The sequence below is a fragment of the Eleutherodactylus coqui genome, chromosome 4 (genome assembly GCF_035609145.1).
Source record: "Eleutherodactylus coqui strain aEleCoq1 chromosome 4, aEleCoq1.hap1, whole genome shotgun sequence".
NCBI lineage: Eukaryota > Metazoa > Chordata > Amphibia > Anura > Eleutherodactylidae > Eleutherodactylus > Eleutherodactylus coqui.
The window spans coordinates 245,676,901-245,697,919 of record NC_089840.1 but is presented as its reverse complement, the minus strand read 5'-3'; the positions used below and the strand labels follow the sequence as shown (position 1 = coordinate 245,697,919).

General features: G+C 44.4%; 1 protein-coding gene across 1 annotated transcript in view; it reads left to right on the top strand.

Moving 5' to 3' along the window:
- Positions 1-19,942, top strand: part of LOC136626180 (uncharacterized) — a 31,035-nt gene extending 11,093 nt beyond the window's left edge. The window contains exons 2-10 of the mRNA XM_066601005.1: positions 6,095-6,170; positions 7,328-7,459; positions 7,823-7,946; positions 8,849-8,909; positions 9,633-9,679; positions 9,774-9,849; positions 11,131-11,211; positions 12,985-14,523; positions 19,247-19,942. Coding sequence (XP_066457102.1) covers positions 6,095-6,170; positions 7,328-7,459; positions 7,823-7,946; positions 8,849-8,909; positions 9,633-9,679; positions 9,774-9,849; positions 11,131-11,211; positions 12,985-14,523; positions 19,247-19,442 — 2,332 coding nt within the window. The 3' untranslated portion in view covers positions 19,443-19,942. The remainder of the gene's footprint in view (positions 1-6,094; positions 6,171-7,327; positions 7,460-7,822; positions 7,947-8,848; positions 8,910-9,632; positions 9,680-9,773; positions 9,850-11,130; positions 11,212-12,984; positions 14,524-19,246) is intronic.
- Positions 19,943-21,019: the final 1,077 nt, after the last annotated feature.

Here is a 21,019-nt window from a genome sequence, read left to right as displayed (position 1 = left end):
TTGTGGGGGTACATGAAGTCCCTGAAGGGCTGCAAATGGTTATCAAGCAGTGAAACTCAGCAGGCACCGTTCAATGATGTTTAGGTGGACCCATGCCATGAGAACACACCCCACACCAGTATGGAATCGCCACCCGTGGCTTCATGGGGTCTACGCCACACAAAAACCCTACCATCATTCTAGAACAATTGGTACCATGACTACTCGGACCACGCTGCATGCTGCCAGTCCTTTAGGGTCCAGTTAGCGGGCTGACAAGCCCAGGTGGGGCACTGTGTTGTGTTTATTGTGGTGTTAACAGAGGCACTCTGGCGGGTCATCTATATCCCATGGAAGCTAAAGAACGCTGCACTGACCTGCGGGATATGCAAGTGGGTCCTCCTACATTGAATTTCGATGTGATTTCTGCTGGAGTCGCTCGTTTAGTCGCATGGACAATTCTAGCCAGACGCTGAAGTTCGCGATCACTATGCACTCATGGGGGACCACTGTGGGTTGCTTCTGCCATCAAGGATGTATTCCCAGCACACACAACACTGCATTGAGGAATGTTAAATGCCCGCCTAATGTCAGAAAAGGAGTGTCCCATCCGTCTGGCGCCCACTATCAAGTTTTGTTCGAACTTTATGTCCCCTTGCCATTGTTAACCTTACTGACACGATAACACCTCATAACTTATACAGGAGTGGGTGTACCATTCATACTGCTATCCCATGACTTTCGGCACATGAGTATTGACTGCTCTGCTAAGGCCTTACGGTGGTTGCAGTGGCCAACGAGGGCAGTTTTGATACGATGCCCAATATTCTCTTGAATTACTTCAGACTTCTAAAAAGTGAACCTCTATAAATGTCAGACGGTCTCATCAGTGGAGAGTTAAGATGCAGGTACAGAGACCTCCATGTTGGGCTTTGGTCAGGTTTACTTGTGCCACACAGTTTATTATCCACTTTAGCTCTCCGAAAGATGCCTACTGGAACTGAAAAGCAAGCTTCTACTGTAAAGTACCTTAAAGTATCACCGCATCTGCACTGAGATGGTCTACTTTGTATGGATGCCCAGGAAACAAGGCTTGCAGTTCTGTCTCCCGCTGGAGGTTTTCTGAAAATTGCAGAGGGGGATAAGCTCAAAAAGGAATTAGAAGGATTCGGTTATATTGCAAAGTAAAACCTTACAGCAAGCAATGGCGGTGTACCCTCTAAAGAGGATCTTTTACCTCTCCTGGCATATCTGGTTTAGTCAATATTTGCATTCTACATGTGAAGCACAGAAGTCACTGTTGCCTTGTACCGCTGGGGTTCTGGGTCCAAATCTGACCAAGCGTTTACATCTGCATGGAGTTTGTATGTTTCCCACTTGTTTGTGTGCTCTCGCTACTCCAGTTTCCTCCGACTCTCCAAAAACCTGTTAATGGGTCAATTTAAAGAGGACCTGTCAGCATATTCATGCTGCCCAAACCGATGGCAGCATGAACGCGGGACAGGTAGGCACACTGCGCCAATGTGTGTTGTATTCTGAAACGCTGTGGCATTTCAGAATAAATATACTTTGAAGTTTGACTCAGAAGGGCGCGGGACTCCGGAGCAGTGCTGGCCTCTACCGGCCCGGATTATCGACTGACGGCTCCTGTATTTGGGGGGAACTTACTAAGACCACCATGTTAGATGCCAGCCATAAAGGGGTTGTCCATTAGAAATTCACTTATTAAATTTAGAGCCAAATCACTAAAAACAATAGCCCCGGTGATCCAGCACTGAAATCCTGCTCTTTTCAACGCCTCTGACATAAGTCAGGTGACCGCTGCCTGCCAATCAGACACTGCAGTCTCACGTTTCATAACTCCTGGCGCTCACAATGTGAGTGCTGATGCTAGAAGAGTGGGTGGTGACTCTGTGGCCTCTGACTGGCATACGGTGGTCACCTGACTCCTGCTGTCAACAGAGACCAGGAAAATCGGGGAGCTGCAGGGCGTCCACAGCGGGGTTTTTTTTTTTTTTTATACTGCTTTTATAATTCTGTAAAGTCTTTTTTAAAACCAAAACTTTTAATTTTATAGAGCGATTAGGTTTAATTTACTAAAAAAATGATAGGATTAGCACCTACTTCTACTCTTTGAGAGTAAAAAAGGGTTGCGATATGAAGATAGCCCCTGTCCATTTGTCTCTTATAAAAGGATTATTTTACCACATAAGGTGGTGACTATAAGAAGAGAAGTTGTGACAGCATTACTTATGTTCTGTTAGAGCTATCGAAACCGGGTCCTCCCCTCGGGCTCCCTGTATATTAGAGATTCTCCAAGTTCTGCATCCAGTAAAATGTTCTCCCGCAATGGAGATGCCTTTGTGTTAGAAAACGGGGTTGTTAAGTGATTACAACCATTTCAGAGTTCTTTTATGAAAAACTACGCCCAAAAATGAATGATTGGTTGGTACCTTCTCATGAACCCTCACCGCTGTCCCAATTGAAGTAGGTACTGCTGTACCACCTAATTGGATTGTCGTAGTCCCAGAAACGTCAAGTCTTTGCTGAATGTGTCCTGATAGAACCTTCTCCAACCCCTTTCAATCATGTATCTAACAAATATTACCTTGCAATTTGTTTTTTTTTTAAGTTAACGAGAAACGTAAAAACGGTAACAATATTTGCAGAGTTACTCAACTTATGTACAAAGAATTATTTAACAAGGTGTAACATAACCGAGTAAGCAGGTGACTGTGTTCTAGCTCCTTAGAGAGGAGTCATACGGCACCCATCGTTACATTGCATCTTTCTGCTTGGAATTCCATGAAGTTTTTACATTTTATTAAAACACTTCTGAAAACTGTGTTTTTCAAGCAGTTTGGGGGCACTTTTTTGTATTTTGAAATGTGTTTTTTGAAGTCCTATAACAATGGTGGAAAAATGTCATACCTTTTGTGTGTGCCGTGATTGGAAAAAGAAAAACTCAAAAACACTAAAAGGGGCCAATAAAGAGATGTAATGATCTCATATGATTCATCTTTGCTACTACTGGTAATACTGCAAGAAGAGGGGATTTCAAGAGCAGGATAGCATGGAAACATTACATTCACTATGGATGCCCTAATGGTTGACGGCAAGCTTTAAACTATTTCAGTCGGAGCTTTACCAGCAAAATGCCAAATGTCAGAGATAGAAGAACTTCATTGTTTAACACTCGTATTCCTGGGGATGTACAATGCATTTGGAATGTCTTCAGCCTTTCAGTGCCTCATAATTAACAGAGTGTTGGAAATCTTTAAAAAACAAAAAAAAACATTTTGCATTGACCTAAGTATTCACACCCTCTGATATGACACTTGAAATTTAGCTCTGGGACCTTCAGTTTCTCTTGATCATCTTGGAGAGGTTTTAAACCTTGATTTGAGTCACCTGGGGTAAATTCAGTTCATTGGACATAACTTTAAAAGACGCACCTTGTCTATATAAGGTCTCATTGCTCACAATGCAGATCAGAGCCAAGCCATGAGGAGGAAAGAACTACCTGTAGAGTTCAGGGACAGGGTTCTGTAGAGGCACAGATCTGGAGAAGGCTACAAAATAGTTTCTGCTGCACTGAAGGTTCCCAAGAGCCCAGCAACCTCCATAACTCTTAAGAGGAAAGTCTGGAACAACGAAGACTGGCCAAGCCAACAAACTAAGTAATTGGAGGAGAAGGACCATAGTAAGAGAGCTGACGAAAAACCCAATGGTCATTAGCTGAGCTCTGCATATGCTGTGTGCAGATGGGAGAAACTTCCAGAAGGTCAACCATCACTGCAGCCTCCACCAATCTGGGCTTGATCGTAGAGTGGCCAGAAAGAAGCCCCTCCTCAGTGAAAAAACACGTGAAGGGGTCTGCCTAGGTGCTTTATATTTAGTCAGTATATTACAAAAAAAAACAAATTCCCCCTATCAACCCTGATATCAAGTGACTTGCTAAATTCTGCATTCATTTATCAACCCTAGTCTGCGGGTCAATATATGTGAGAACTTGTATTGAAGAGAGATTCCAGCTCATCAAAATTTATGATCTAACCACAGGTGCTGCAGGGTGACCGCTGGCCGGTGAAGAGCTGACCAACTGATGAGCTGAGATCAGAGTTCTGCACTTATAGGCATGGGTGTAAAGAAAATGATCTATATCTTTGAACTGTGTTGTCGGTAAAGATCTTTCGGACTATAGCGGACATCAAAGAAAGTAAACGTGTAGCTCCTCGATCACACCAGAACTATGTCTTATTTTTGGATATTTTTGAGAAGATCTAGTTCACTTTAAAAATTGGCTCATTGGAGATAAGTTGAAGGGGAGAAGCCGAAGCGGATGACCACATCAAGTTGTAAGAATATTTACAAATATCATGGACATACCAGTGAAGAAAAGCCGAAAGACCCCAAAGATTGGAAATTCCCAGAACTATTCATATTGTAACCAACTTTAGTTAGAACAATGTATTTCCAGCACCTAATAAACATAATGACTTGAGTTGGAGACTGAGTTTCTTCAGTTTTTTGCAAGAATGTTGCCCAGTAACTTTCAACATGCAGAATGTAATTTCTGATTGCCCCGGTCCATGACAATACACAATAGAGCTTGTGTTGTGGTTGGTAGTATCCGTAGATGTGTCCTTCACAATGTTTCCTCTTCGCACATAAGTATGTTATAGGAAGCTGACCGTTAGCCTTCTCCAGTAGGAATTGTTGACGATGGCTCCGTACCTGTTTTGAGGAAGGGAATGGTGGTAGCAGAGGTTCATAAATTTAAAGAGACCTAGACTATATTTAGGGTAACATTATATGTTTCCACTGCTTCAGAGTCAAGTGACTGTTTAGGTTGTGCATGGTAGTCTCTGCCCATAATGTGCTTCCAGTTTTGCCGCTCAGTTTTACCTTTTGCTAGGAACAGTAGATTGTTGCAAGGAAGAGTAGATGGGGGTCTTCATTTTCTGAAAAGCTTTGCTTATTTTTACTGGCTTAAAGGGGTAGTCCCATAAGAAAAAAAAATCCACATGATAAGGGCTTGGTATACAATCGCTGGCTGCCAGAGATAGCATAATACAAGTGTTAAACCTTCTCTAGAATTCCCATTGCAATGAAAGGTGTGGTAGTGTGCACATGTAGCCACTGCTCCATTCATTCGGGAATCCCGGACCCCTGTTCTAATGATCGGTGCAGAGTTTGGTTGTCTGATTTATTTATTTCCCCCCCACACACACACACCCGCACAGACTACAGCCTTAAGGCCCTTTTGCACGCAAAGACAATCTTTCAAACCAGTGAAAGTTTTTAGCAATCATTTTGCATAAAGTGATAATGGACACTAATGTTCATTAACACTTTATCATCTTCATTTGCGTGTAAAGGGGCTTCTGGGAGCTGTTTGGGGTGGCCTCTGCACACAGCAGCATTGTTCTCGCACGAGCTGCCGGCAGAATACAATGTGATCTCCTGACTCCTGCTGAGAACACAGAGTGCGGTCTGTTGAGAGATACTTTATCTCTCTGCGGCTGAACGATGGATTTTAGGCTCACCCTAAAATCATTGTTCAGATGAAAAGTGCACGATATGCGTGTTGACAAGCAACGATTATTGCTCATCTGCGATCGTTTGAACGAATTTTAGGCGATAATCGTTGCGTGTAAATGGGCATACAATCTCGATCATAGAACAACACATGTAGAACACATAGGTCTAAAAATCCCCTGCTCTACCTCCGGTCCAATGGACTCAACCTGTGCATGTAACCCATTAGGTTTATGTAGCTTCTATTGCGTAGACATTCACTGTGCAGTTCTAGAAGGACATTAGTGGTTTCTTGGAAGGCTTGATTTGTGAGAATGGCGTATCCTACATTAAGCCAACTAGATGTAGCCTTGTTTTGAAGACCTGGTTTTAGATATGTCTGGAAATGTTCAGTCACTGCGCACCTCAGAGGGTGTAGGGTGTTCCACAGTCATCAGTTTCAACCTTGTATTAGATGAGACTTTCTATTTAGTTTGGCAGGGCAATGTATTTTGTGCTACACAATCAGAGAAAGTACAAGCAGTATGTTGCTGTAATGCTAAATTCCCTTTTTTTTTTTTTTTTTTTAATACAGATGGCGCTCTTTGACAGCGGTTGGGCAGCGGGTGCCCGGGTCACGGTTTATTGCATTCAAAGTACCACTGAAAGGGGTAAGAATAACTAAATTATCAATGCACAGTAGGTGGCATGTTCATTGAAATACAGTAGTTTGTTCCTTTGGTAACTGTTAAAGTGACCCTACGGTCTTGGACAAACATAGATGGCCGCACCGCTTCTCGGACTACCTTCTGCACACTGTGCATTAATATGCTTTATTAGTCTAAAGGCTCATTTACACACAAAGACAATCTTTCAAATGATTGAAAGATTGACAGTTCTAGCGATTATTTTGCATAAAGTACTAATGGGCACTAATGCCCATTAGCACTTTATCAGCTTCATTGGCATGTAAATGAGCCTCCAACAGCTGTTTGCAAACCCCAGCATGTGGTCTGGAGTTTGCACTCAGCTGCATTATCTTTGCAAGGGTTTTCAGCGGAATACAATGTAATCAGCTGTTCCAGTGAAGAACACAGTGTGCGGTCCCTGCTATCTCTCCGGCTGAACAATGGATTTTATGCTCACCTAAAAATCATCTTTCAGCCGAAGAGTGAAAGATGGAAGCATTTACACGCAACGATTATCGCTCAAAAGCCATCGTTTGAATTAATCTTGAGCGATGTCGTTGAGTGTAAATGGGGCTTAAGACACTACACCAGTTTGATTGGCCAGTCAGAGCAGCGTGTAGTGACTTAGACTACTGATACATATTAGTATGCATCAGGTAGTCAGAGAAGCGGTGCGGCCATCTTATGTTTGTCCAGGACTGGAAAATCGCTTTAAATTGTAAGGTATAAGGTAATGGCAAACATAGTGTGGGAACACTGCACAGACCTGGATAAAGCTTCAGATTTAAGTAGCCGCTGCAGCAAAACATGTACTTTATCTGCTGTCGGACGCCTCTGGCAGCACCTTTTTTCCTGCCCCCTTTTGTTGAGCCGACCGCTATCTCGCGGTCAGCATATTGTGTATGGGTTGCTATGACACACTCTTGGTGTCTGATGGAAAGTGAGTCATATAACAAGCATTCACCCCTTCCACTTTCGTAGGGTCTGAATGTGTATGTTGAGGGTAAATCAAGTAATGTTTTAGCTGAAACATCCTAATTTTCCACATGATGCCTTTTACCATATAATGTTGAATTTTAGTTTGTGCCCTTTCACGCTGTGAGGAGAGCAGTTCTAAATGCCATGTGTCTTCCTTACAGGTCACTAATCAGCGTGTAACTCAGAACCAGAAGTTCACCCCTAAAGATTTAATTTCCGCAATCCGCTCCCAAAATGAAGAGCTGGGACTTATCGTAGACTTGACAAACACTGAACGTTACTACACCACCAAGGCAAGAGGAACTATATCTCTATCAGTGGAACACTTTACAGGGTTGTACCAAAATCAGTATTAATCAGCTTTCCACAGGATCCCAGGAATGGGGTATGTGTGTCCCCCCCTTTCCTCCTCACTGCACCCAGTTAGGAGATTAAATTGAACGGCGTCTGCCGCTCCATTTAAATTTCTCATCACTGTGGGCCTGCCGTTAAGGGACACAGGACCGCCATTCTCGGGATCGGTTAGGGGTCTCGGCAGTGAGACACCCAGCATTTAGACCTTGTCACATGTCCTGTGGATAGGTGATAAAACTCCATTTTAGTACAACTCCTTTAAGGAACTGCTCTGTGATCATTTATGTTCCCTTTTCATACAGGATTTACCGAAAAGCGTGCAGTATGTGAAACTGCACACAGCCGGACTCAAAATTCCAGATGACGCCACTATTCACCAGTTCAAGAGGGTTGCTTGGAAATTTCTGGCTGCTAATTCTGATAATGGTAAGAATATTAGGGCTGCAAAGTTTGATTAGAAAACTTTCACAATCTACATTGCTTCCCTTTGCTTCTCCTTTGCAAAGTGATTGATCCGTAGCTGCTGCAGAGTCTGTCCTGAAATGACAGCAATTATTATAATGAAGTATGGTTATCGTTGCTCCAGAATTTAGTCTGCAATGCAGAGCTACCAACTCACTTGGGGCTGCAATGGATACTGTGCACCCCGTGTGTGTGCTGTAAGGGAGAAAGAGCGGCTAAGAATAGTGAAAACTAGTTTACCAATGGAGATATTGGGGAATTCTAATGAAATACCTGTTTGAGCCCAAACATGCTCTCCTTTACTTCCTGAGAAGTGCTGAAGAGCGTCTGGATACTATATGCAAATTAGGAAGTTTTATGATTAAAGTTGTAAAAGTTGCTCAAGTTTTCAGAGAGTACCCACAAAGAATATAAATGCCCCGATTATGCTCTATTCTCTTACCAGAATCCCTCTTTTTAAGGGGTTTTTCGAAACTTTTATATTGATGACCTATCCTTAGGACAGCTCATCAATATCAGATTGGTAGGAGGTTTTCAGTCCAAGGCATCAGCTGTTTGAAGGTGGTACTGTGCTCTAGCAAACGCTGTGGCATACATTTTGCAAAGGCTGCCCCTGCTATTGCCTCAATCTCATTCATTTGAATCGGACAGAACTGCAGAAGGTTCATGTGGCCAATAAACATGGCATCACAGGCCAAGGAAGGAACCACCGCGCTCGCCTGAGCTTTATGCCCACTTCAAACAGTTGATTGGTGGTGCCCGTAGTCGGACCCCCATTAATGTGACCTATCCTAAGGATAGGTCATCAATTGCGGAGTCCTGCTAAAATGCTGTAAATCACTTTTTTCTTTATTATCTTCCACTAGATAAACTCATTGGTGTTCATTGTACAACTGGAATCAACAGATCAGGATATCTTATATGCAGGTAAGGTGTATGCAGAGCTCACAGCAGAAGACTGTAGCGGTACTGGTGCATCTCGTCTCCACCGGAGCTAGGGGTGGAGACATGGGTTGGCCGGGCGGAGTTCTAGGGTAGGGGCTGTTGACGGCCACAACAATGGATTCACTCTCTCCTCATGTTACTTGTCCCCGACATGATTGCATGATTTCCCCCTCCCACCGCTCTCCCTTGTCCTCCTGTCTCCTCTCACGGCTCCTGTCACTTTTGGCCTCCCGGGTCTTGACGGTCTCCCTTGTTTGCTCCTGGCTCCTGCGCTGTCAGTCTCCGCAGCCGCAGTGGCATCGTCGCAGGAATATGTGCTCCAGTCCTCCTCCTGCGCTGCAGAAGCCATCTCTGCTCTGGTTGTCCTCCTGCGCTGCTACTCCGAAAGCCATATCTGCTTCTGTCGTCTTCCTGCGCCACTAAAGCCGGGCTGCTCTCTCCATGGCTAGATGGAAGTCCATGGCGGCGGTGACGGCTGCGGGATGGGGAGGGTGTTTCTATTCGGAAGTAATGGCTAACACAGCTGGAATATTAACAGCCAATCCACTGATGGGGGCGTCACCGGCACCTTCCCTTTCAGTGACTCAGCCCAACCTATATCTCTACCCCTAGTTCCGGTGGAGACAAGATGCGCCAATACCGACTGTAGCTTTATAGCTTATTCCGCCTCATATCTCAATACTATTTCCCATTTGCTATAATCAGGTACCTAATTGATGTTGATGGATGGAGACCATTGCATGCACTATGTTGTAAGTCTACAGATATATTTGTATGTATATTTATTTACTTGTATATGCTGGTAAAAAGGTGAAAATAACAAACTTTTTTTTTCTTCTCTGGAAGCATTTTCCCAGGCTCGAGGCCACCCAATCGAAGGGACGGTCTACATTGAAGATATTGTGAAAGGAGCTCCTCGAAGGTATTCAGCATAGCTTTGTATTACTGTGCACAGGGTAGGGTAGATTTACACGTGTAATCATAAGTGCAGCTCCCATTGATATCAATGAGAGCTGCGACGGCCATTATACAGGGATTGGAGCAGCCTGGATAACCCCTTTAAGGCTATGTTCACAGGGGGCAGATTTGATGCGGATTTTCCATGTGGGTAAGATATTCAAAGTCTCTTCCAAATACTGCGGAAATGGACCTGCAGTGCCAAATTTAAATCCACAGTAAGTTAAGGCCCATTTAGGCACAACGATTATCGCTCAAAATGTGCTCAAAAGCCATCTTTTGAGGAATAATCGTTGCATCTAAATGCACTGTTCGTGCACTATTCGTTCATTGTTGATTTCTAGCAAGCTAGAATTCAACGATGACTTATCGGCGACGCACGTTGATTTTTCTCAGCGGGCGGCGCTGATAGTGTTCTTTTAGCTGGTATCCGACTGGGACTTCCCAGCCAGATATCAGCTGAAAGCTCTGAGAACAAAGGAGCTGCTAGCTCTGAGAAACAGCAGGTACGCTATCAACTCAGCGGGACACCGCTGATAACTGCGAGAAGAAAGCGGCTGTTTTGTATACGCAAACAGCTGCTTTGTTCTCGCAATCAGCGGTGTCCCGCTCCGCCTGCATTTAGAACTTTTTAAGTAGCTAATTAACTACTTTAGAGTTATGCAAAGGTGATCGCTCAAAACTGTCACTCAAACTGCTGTTTGAGCAATCATCTTTCAGTCTAAATGCACCTTTAGTTTTAGTAGTGGATTTGCTGCGCGTATGCCACTTGACACGGTCCAGGACTGGAAAAACGCAACTACGGTCTTCCAGAAATATCGCCACACCTGTCCACAGGTTGTGCGTGGTATAGCGCTCAACTCCATTTACTTCAATGGAGCTGAGCTGCAATTCCAAACACAACACATGAACAGTTGTGGTGCTGTTTCTGGAAGAAAGCAGCCATGTTTTTCCAACCCCTTCTAAGGCTTTGTTCATATCTGCCTTGTGGTTTCTGTTTGGAAACCATGACTCCGTGCCAGATCCGTCGTATGGCAGATTCCACCAGCGCCAGGCGGTCTTTAGTCACTTGGTTATGGGATCCATCAGGATCCGTTATAGTGTTAATCGTTCTTGTTAGGAGAGGGGACCTGTTTAATGGCTTCTAAACACATAGTAGCATTAAAGGTTATTTCTTCAATGTTTAATTCTGTAGCCGTTTCGTCTTAGTATTTTTATGCTGTTTTTATATTTGCTTATTACTTAGCAATGTCGGTATAGACTTGCCTCCGACCATTGACGAAATAAGAGACTTAGAAAATCGATCCAGCAATGATGATCTGTCCAGGTGAGTGTCTACAAGCCTTGCTGCTAACAGGCAGAGTCTTTGATCGTAGCAGCAGTTTTCACTCCGATGACCTGGAAGAATTGTAACACCTTACTACTAGAGTATACTGATTTTATAAAGGGATCTGTTTCATAACCCATTAGAAGGATTATTAACGCTTTCATTCTGCAGTTAACTCCCATGTTGTTAAATGCTGGCAAAATTCAGCAGACTTCAAAACGATGGACACCTTTTGAGGGCAAAACTTCTTTTCACTTACATGCGTGATTTTGGGCTGACAGTTAGTTTTTCAATAGTGTTTAATGAAAACTTTTGCACCGCTTGTCTTCTGTTGTGCTGGGCTCAGCCGAACGTGTAGAGTGGTATATTCGGGTAAGTTGAAATCCCACCCACATGAATGGGAGCGTTGTACAGTGTTCAGTGCTGCTCTGAAAAGGCAGCGCTAAACACTGTACAAAAACATCAGTGTGAGGGAGGCCTAACATTTGCCACTGTGCAGTAGACAGGAGGGCCCCATACACATTAAACAAAAGTCAGCTGATGTTGTAATGTGCATGTGGCCCTGTAGGAAATCGGCAAATACAGTTTAGGGCCTGAAGGAATTGTTGGCATGACACACCTTAATAATGGCATATGGCTTATTGTCAACTCCCCAAGCTTGCAGATATTTACTATATCAGTTCATGCTACCCCAACGTCAGGCAACAGGGAACTGCAACAAGCTAGCTTCTAGCAAATAATTATTCCGATTGCCAGGCTGGAGGCGGGTAGGACTTTTTTTTTTCCTTAGGCTGCCTGTCCACTGGCGTTTTTGCATTGCGTTCCCCGCAGCGATAATCCGGCCGCAGGGAACGCAGTGCATGCTTTCCATAGCGTTGCTATGGAAAGCGCAGCCCCCCTGTCCACGAGCGGAGAATCATAGCGATTTACCGCCGACGGCCAGCAAATCGCAGCATGCTGCAAATCGCCGCGATTCTCCGCGGTCAGCCTATCTCTTCAGATAGGCTCACAGCGGAGATCCGTCTGCTGGCTCCACCGCGGGATATCACAGTGCCCATGGACAGGCAGCCCTAAATGGGTAAAATTAGCTTTGACTTCATTGGGGATTTTTTTGCCTTCCTTTGAAACAACATTGGGGGGGTAATAGGCTGAACTGGATGGACATGTCTTTTTTCGTCCTTACATACTATGTTACTAGTCCGCCCCCCTATTTGATGCAAATTGCTTCAGTTTTCTACTGTAGAAAAGGTCTCATATTTTGACACACACCTATTTTGCACAAAACTTTGTGACTAGATTCAATTTTAGACTATTTGCCACTCTTTGCCAGGGCTCGGAGGAAGGGAAGGCGCCTCCAACAACTCGACAAACTATAATTTACACCATAAATTGGTAGAAATTAGGGTGCAAATCTTTTCCAACTCATAGTTTGCATAGATTCATTTTCTTGGGCACAACTCTTTGTCGCATCGTATTTAAGCAAACGTCAGTCTTAATAAAGTCTCTGTGTTATCTTGAAAGGAGTCGGGCACGGGGAGAAGTGTTCCCTGGGCAGCTGCCCTCCGGCTTGACTATGGGGTTTATTTCTATTTGCATATAATCACACTGAGCTGGAGGAAAGCAGCCCGGCTGACACTTTTCCCCATGCCTGGCTCTTTTTAAAACTGCCAGGGATGTTAACTTAGTTTTACGTAAAGGCTTAATAGGATTAACAAGTAGTATTCAGATGTACAAGATGTTTGCATATCTCCTTTAACGTGATACTTCTTGCAGGGGTCGAGGACAACGCGATGACACCATCAAGTCATTACTGGAGCTTATTCCAGGAAATGAATATGCAGATTTTGATGCTCGTGATAGGAGACCGTTACCCCTTATGAGAGCTCGGTCAGATGAATATCAAGATGACGACAGACTATTTTTCAACTTGAGGTCTGCATTTCGAGGGAGGTTACCACTCGGGGATATGAGTGATGATGTTGATCTCCGCTCGCCAATGGAACGTCGAAGTTTCCCTTCCAATATGCCAGAACGTATGAATGCCCCTGAACGGTTTCGGAGGCCAGTTGATTTCAATCCAGATGGCAGATTCAGTTCTGGACTAGAAAACAGACAAGACTTTCATGGTTCTGAACCAAGGCCTCTCATGGATATTCGAGATAATTACGGACCTAGAGACATGCAAAGGCCTCGTGGGATGCAGCAAGAACAGATGGGTTACGATGATAGAATGAGAGGACAGCAGAGCCCAGTGCAAGGCTTTCATGAATATGATGAGTCGTTGTCCTATAATATGCCATCTGAAGAAATGAACGATGACGAATACGATGACCTAGAAGCCGAAAGCAGAATGCGGTCTTCAAACAGTGGTCTAGATTTTAAAGAGCGCTTGCGCCGCCAGGAGCTTCAAAGCATGGAAAGCGAAAATCAGAGGTTTAACCCGAGAGAAAGGGAAATGATCCATTCTTTGAAAGGTCTTATTACGGAAAGGATGCATTCAAGAAGTGTAAGAACCCTAGAAGGTCCTATGAATGATAGAATTAATGCCAGGAATACACAATTTGTAAATGAGCCTATGAATGAAACAATAAACCAAAGAGATAGACGAGGAATGGAAGGTCCTATACACGAACGAATGCAGTCAAGAGATGCGAGGTTTACGGAAGGGTCTGTAAATGAAAGATTTCCCCAAGGTATTAGAAACCTAATGCACCCACAGGAAGTGAGGACCATGAGTGGACCAATGAATGAAAGGATACAGTCCAGGGATGCACAGTTCATGGAAGGCCCAGTGAATAATCAAATGAATTATAGGGATCCCCGACAAATGGAGGCTTCGACAAATGAACGGATGCAGCCAAGAGTTGCAAGACTCATGGACCTTCCTTTGACTGATAGATTGAACCCAAGGGAGGAACAGGCTATGGGAAATTCTATGAATGATAGACTACCCCAAAGAGCCTTAAACCGTCCAGAAATGATGACTTCCAGAGATGCAAGATCCATGGAGGGACCCATGAGTGCAAGAATGCATCCAAGGATTGATCGAGCAGTGGAAGGGACTGGGAATGATCAAATGCATTCAAGAGAAGGTTTCATGAATGAACGTATGTCCCTAAGAGATACACGACCCATGGAGGGGCTCATGAATGAGCGAATGTACCAAAGGGATGTACGCAGCATGCAGGGGTCCATGAATGAACAAACCTCGACCTATGCTCGACCTATGGAGGGTTCCATGAATGAAAGTATGTACTCTCATGATACTGAATACTCGATGAACCAACAAAGAGACTTCGTGAATGACAACAGGTAAAATGTAGTTATTTCTCTCCAGTCATAATATTATAATTATACATTTCTTCTATAATATTTTTTTTTTTTTTGCCAGTGCTACCGGCTTACTGCAGACTCAGTGTTATATACATTTATTACACATTATGGCTTATTTTCACTAGCCAGGTACTTTTCAAATGCATGAGCTCCGACCATTATGGAGGTTGTCGGGATGGTAGACCACATTGTAAAAACAGAGCCAAATCATTATGAAAGCAGTTGTACGTCCCTGTCCTATTTCCCTGGTGATCCAGCACTCTAGCCCCGTGGTCCTTCCAGTCTTTCTTAAAGGAACAGCTTCCACTTGACTGCCAGAGGCTGCTGCTGTCAGGTCTTGTTCTTCTAGGATCATGGGTCCTGATGCCAAGAGAACAGCGGTCCGGTGGTACCCATTCTGAAACAAAGACTGAAGGGATGGCAGAGCTGAATTGCTGGGGCAGAGGATGGATAAGTACCACTGCTTTTATTGCTTTAACAGATTTGGCTCCATTTTTAAATATAGACCCTCACGCGGACAACCGCGTTCTAAAAGGGTTGTATGATATCAGGGAAAAGTCTCTGGAATAATTCTGTGAGTTCAACTTCCGTTAGCCATGCCGATGGACAGCTTTCACCCTAATGTAGACTTTTAAACATCCCTTACCCGGATCCTTTTTCACTAGTAGGTGTCTGAAAGTTAATGTATCTACTCAACAGTCAATGATGCAACCCATAGATAAACCATAGATAAACTTGCCTCTGGTGAAGTTCTATAACATCTTGATGGTGGCCCATAAGGTATTATGAGACAAACAAATGGACTAATGAGAAATCCATAGCCAATAATGCAAGAAAAAACTGCCCAAAAGATTGCCAGTGACATCTATCTACCTCCAAGGGTTGATCACTTTTTTTGCATAAATACTTGGGTCATCATCATAAAAGGTACTGTGCAAAAGTTTTATGAAGGTGTTGAAAAAAATTCTGAAGAGTAAGAATGCTTTCAAACATACAGGGTGGTCCGAAGGTATGGAGACACCTGAGTAAATAGAGAACGGTGCTTTTGGTCACCATCCTGTGTGGGGTGTCCAACATGGTGGCCATTTTGAAAGCCATTGTCTTGGAACTAGGTTGATATTTTCAAATGGGATGGGTGCATGAGACACATGTATCTGATGGAGAAGTTGATGAGGAATCCAAATCTGTGTTTAAATGTCATGTACCTGATTTGAATAGTCAAGGCTATCCTCTTCTCCCATCAATGATACACTGAGAGCAACACCTCAGCGGAAATTCATCCAGCATCCACCGTTACATGTGCCACACAATTTTGGATATTCACATAAACCCTGGACTTGACATCACCCCACAGGTAGAAGTTCAAGGGGGTAAGAGCCGGCGAGTGTGCGGGCCACTCCACTGGGCTACGACACCTAATCCTCTTCCCCGGAAACTGCTGATCCAAAAAACCTATGGACATCATGTCCCTAATATGGGGGGGCACCGTCTTGGTGGAAGAACACAGGGAATGCGCCACCTTCATTGCAAAGTGACGGGAACACCTCGTCACATAACCATTGCAGATGCTTGATAGCAGTAAGGTTTACGTAGATGAAGAAGGAGCCCACTATCTCAATACCCCGCACCATCCACTTTGAGGGATCTGTCCTGTGCGGGCTTTTGTCGGACCAGTTGGAAGGTTTTCTTAGTTCACCTCCCCAAACTCATAGAAGGTTGTGTCAAGAGTACCATCTCTGTGATATGTGGGTCCTGTTGCCATTGCTGTGACACCCATTCCGCAAATTTAACATGGCCGATCGGGATCGTCCTCAATGAGATAATGCAGCAACTGGATCTTGTACGGGTGCCATTTGTACCTAGCCAGTATCCGCCCGATGGAGGTTCAACTTATCCCGCTCTCCTGTCACAAGACGCCGGGACGGCCATGGTTGTTGCTTTGTCTGCGGCAGTTTTGATATGATCCCTTTTTGTCAGGTCCATCACAGAATCTGTCTGGTCCGTTAGGTTGTCGAGCATTGAAATCCGCTACAATTACTCTGGTATTGTGTTTCCCGGAGATCAGTGCAATTTCTGTGCTCTCCTCGCATGTTAATCTCGCTGCCATATCTCACTCTGTAATGTCCCTTTTTCACGGGTCAACAGTCGGGCAAACGACTGCTCGAGCGCTGACGTCACCGCTAAGGGCGTTAGCGCTCGCATAGAGTGTTTACACTGACAGACTTCACCCCTGGATCGCTGGCTTCTTGCTGTTCTTCACCTTTTACGTGACGCGGGGAGCGTTTACATGGAACCACGATCCAGCGATGGTTTTTATGCTGACTGAAAAGTCAACTTACAAACCTGCAAACAAAAAGTGAGCGATTTCAGTGCATTTACACGGCACGATTATCACTCAAATTAATTTGAACGAATTGTAAGCGATGATAGTCCCGTGTAAATGACCCATAACAAACAGAAAACTGATAAGAACCTTGTCAGGACATATTTGGATTCCTCATCAAGTTCGCCATCAGATACATAAGTCGCATGCAACCTTACTATTTGAAAATATCAACCTGGTTCCAAGATGATGATCATGATCACCTATTTTGGTATAAATGGTTAATTACACCCCTGACTATAATCCTACAAAATCCCTGACTTTGTGTAAGTGTACCCAGAGGAATTGATGCTGTTGTGAAGGTGAAGAACCATCACACCAAGTATGGAGTTGATGCAGATTTCACTTTTGTTCAGTTATTTTGACGTGAACTGCCTAAAAGTTTTGTACTGTTATGTCTAGTTGAAAATTGTTATATTGGCTTAAAAGTGTTATCCAGGCATAGTCTAAGGCCTGATCGGACATCTGGTAAGGAGAAACTCCACGGGTGTCACAGGAGGGATAGCGGGACCAAAATGTGTCTGGGGTATTTATCCATCTACGCCAAATTTAATAAAATTATTTCTATGTATATAAATCCTCTTCTTTAGGGTTAACTTAAAGGGGTTGTCCGGCCACACAGGGTAAAAATTTTTATAATGCTGCTGCTTTCCTTTCAGTAAGGATAGTAACAGACAGCATACAGGGGCTCAAACCGGCCGGCAGATCAGCTGCAATGTCAGTTTCTTACCTTAGATTCTGATCTTCACTGCAGCTTTCAAAGATGGCGCCTCTGTGCTGCCTTCCCACAATGCTCTGCGCTCTCCCTCTTCTGTGTGCGTGCTCTCGATGGTAGTAAGACATGAAAAGGCAGGATTTCCCTCAGCTCACGTCCTAGACACGCCCACCTCTATTGAACTGATCTACAGTCTCTCCCCGCCCAGGCCCCGCCCCCTGCTGCATACTATAATCAGAGGGGGTGTGGCCAGGGGAGACTGTTATACTCTCATGGTTCAGGATAAAATCAGCAGCACTGTGTATAGTGAATGGAGAGGGGCTGGGGAGAGCCGAGAGAGAACTCTCCTGCAGCCCCCCACTGCAAGGCTACCTACTGCCCCCCCCCCCCCCCCCACCCTGCTAAAGTAAAGTAAAACAAAACATTTCCCCACACACACATGCCCTCATAGTGCCCCTCCCACAGCGACCCCTCTCACAATGACCCCCCCCCCCCCCCCCCCCCCCGACTTCTGTCAGCCGGGTCCCTGCACACACACACATCACACTGCACACCCCCCCCCCCCCCCTTGCACACATCCATCCATCCATCTCTCCCTCAACACCCCCCCCCCCCCCCTCCTTCCCCCGGGACTTCTGACAGCCGGGTCTCCAGACACCACGAACACACACACACATCACTGCACACCCCACCCCCCCACCCCCCCCTTGCACACATCCATCCATCTCTCCCTCTCCACCCCACCCCCCCCCCTGCGAGAGCCCGCCCCTCCACTCATTCTTACCTTGGAGATGAAGAGCCAGCAGCCACGCCTCCCCTGCAGGCAGAACTGAGCTTCCGAGCGGCTGAAGTTCTTCTGCACATGCGCAGAGCTGTGCTGGAGAAGCTTGTCCCCGTCGTTCCGACAAGAAGAGGAGAAGAGACTTGGCGGAACCCATGGCAACTGAGGAGCAACACGGGCGGGGGGGCAGTCCAAGAGGTAAGTGAATAACTTCTGTTTGCCTAATTTACAATGCACAATGTATATTACAAAGTGCATTGTATTGGGCAAACAGAAGTAATGAGACCTAATGTTTATGGCCGGACAACCCCTTTAAGTTCTTTCAATCTTGAAGCATAGGGGGAGCCGCCATCCAAAATGTGGACACCACTTTCTAGTGTGGTAGGGAGTCTCTCATACAAAAGAGCGGTCAGAAGGGAAACTTCTCAGGGCCTACGAATAAGTGACAGAGTTTGGGGTCATCCCATAAAGTTTTGTAGGAATTTCCAGAAATCGTTTTAGGACAGGACATGCCCATAACAAATGAAAGAAGGAGCCAATGGACTCCCGACATTTAGGGTAGAGCTCTTCAGGAAGGGAGTGGTTGTACCACAAAGGGGTAAAAGGAGCCAAGCTTTGGCCATGACTGGAGCTTTTCCCAGTGTATATGTTAACGGATGCCCAAAATAATGTGAACAGGGTCGAACACCCATTTGTGCCAAGTCTGTCATTCTTGCTGGCAGTGGAGAGCCCCCCACTCTGATGTCCCTTTAAATGACTGCATGCCTTCGCTTTATCCTCTTTACCTTTTCACTAGACTTTTTGTCTTCTTTTCCGTCCTAAGATCTTTCGAAGGAAGGAAGATGAACGCTTCCGAAGACTTGGTTAGAGGAACCAACAGATTCGCTCCATATCCTTCCCTTATGAAACCAGCACAACCTGCAGAGATCGCGAGACGACCGCCTCAGCCAGAGGGCAGGGACATGTTTCCACCATCGCAGGAGGCCTCCCGCTTCCCACCAAGAAACCGATTTAACTGAAGCTGTCAGGCTCTTCCTTTTCTATTTTAGTGATAGTTGTCAGTGGTTGTAAAGATTTCTTGTACTTCCATTTGTACAATGTTGTAGTGTCTTAGACATAGTGTTATCTGTAATCGATTTTCCCCTCTGTCCTCTCCTGATACAATTATAAATTCATTTTTTCTTCATTTAACCAATACTCCGTTGTCACGCAACGCAGGAAGCCATTCTCCCTATGAACAGGACGCTGCCAGTCGCCGAACGGGGAAGGCTGCATCTCCATTAACACCGTTGTATGGAGGACGGTGCCACTGGTCCGTAGTATGTAAGAAAGTTGTTAATAGTTTACATGCATTTAATGTTTGCAGCATATTATATATTGATAAGTACTTTTTACTTTCTCTTTAAGGACGTAGAACTCTTTCTTTGATAAGACGGAGACCATATTGCAGAATTCAATGCACTTTTCACTGTAACATGTTATCCTTTATTAAACTGCGTGACGGTGTTGTGTTTCCTAAGTGCTTAGTGGTTGTTTTTTTTTCTTGATCTTTTTTGTGTGTTTTCTGTCTTTAGGGTTTGCACCCTCATTGCTAGGATATGTCACCAGCGACCCTAAAAACAGGGTTACTTTGAGCCCTGCTAGTTGTTAGAACAAATTGGCAGCGGCGCTCAGCAACTGGCATTATGAATAATCTCCCGTCAGCTTTTCTTGGAGGCAGCATGAACGGGCTTTCGCTTTAATGGCCGTTCATGCAGGCGCCCAGAAAAAGTTGGTTAAAGAAAAAGGCACAGCGCTTTCCAAAAATATAAAAGTATGCAGAATATATAGTGTCACTATTAGCGTGTTTTTAACAATGTCCAGCAAAAATAGTATGGTACCCTGTTGCTTACAACCCCAAAGTTGGGTCACTATTGGTAAAATATAAGTAAATGTAAGGAAAAATAAATGCAGATAGGCCAGGTGGATTTTACGCAGTGTCCCAACTTTTATGAAATTGAGATCGGGGGAGCCGTGCAGGTGTCATGGCAGCCGGGGGCCTTCTGAAAGGCCCCAGGGTTGCCTTAGGAAACTGCCCATCAAGCCATCCATAAAAGTCCAATCTAGGAAAGTAATGCATTATTTACCCTGCACGGTGGACGACGTCCAAAAAAATAAATAAATAAAGAACGCCAGAAATGCGCTTTTTTGATCACCATGTCTCCAACAAAAATGGAATAAAAAGCGATCAAAAAGTCGTTTGTGTACAAAAATGGTACCAACGGAAACAACAGGACGTACTATACAAAATGAACCCTAACACGACTATGTCGCCAGAAAAATAAAGTTATTGTGCGCAGAAAATAGAGACCGAAAATAATTTTAAAAAATTAAATATCTTTAAAAAAAACAAGTAGTACAGCAAAAAAAAAAGTATACAAGTTTGTTATCATAGTAATCGTACTGACCCATAGAATAAAGTGATCGAGTCATTTTTGTTGCAGTTTGTTCGCCGTAGAAACAGGATGGCGCAATGTCATTTTTTTCCAGTTTCTCTCCTCTTAGAATTTTTTTTAAAGTTTTTCAGTACATTATATGGTACACTAAATAGTACCAT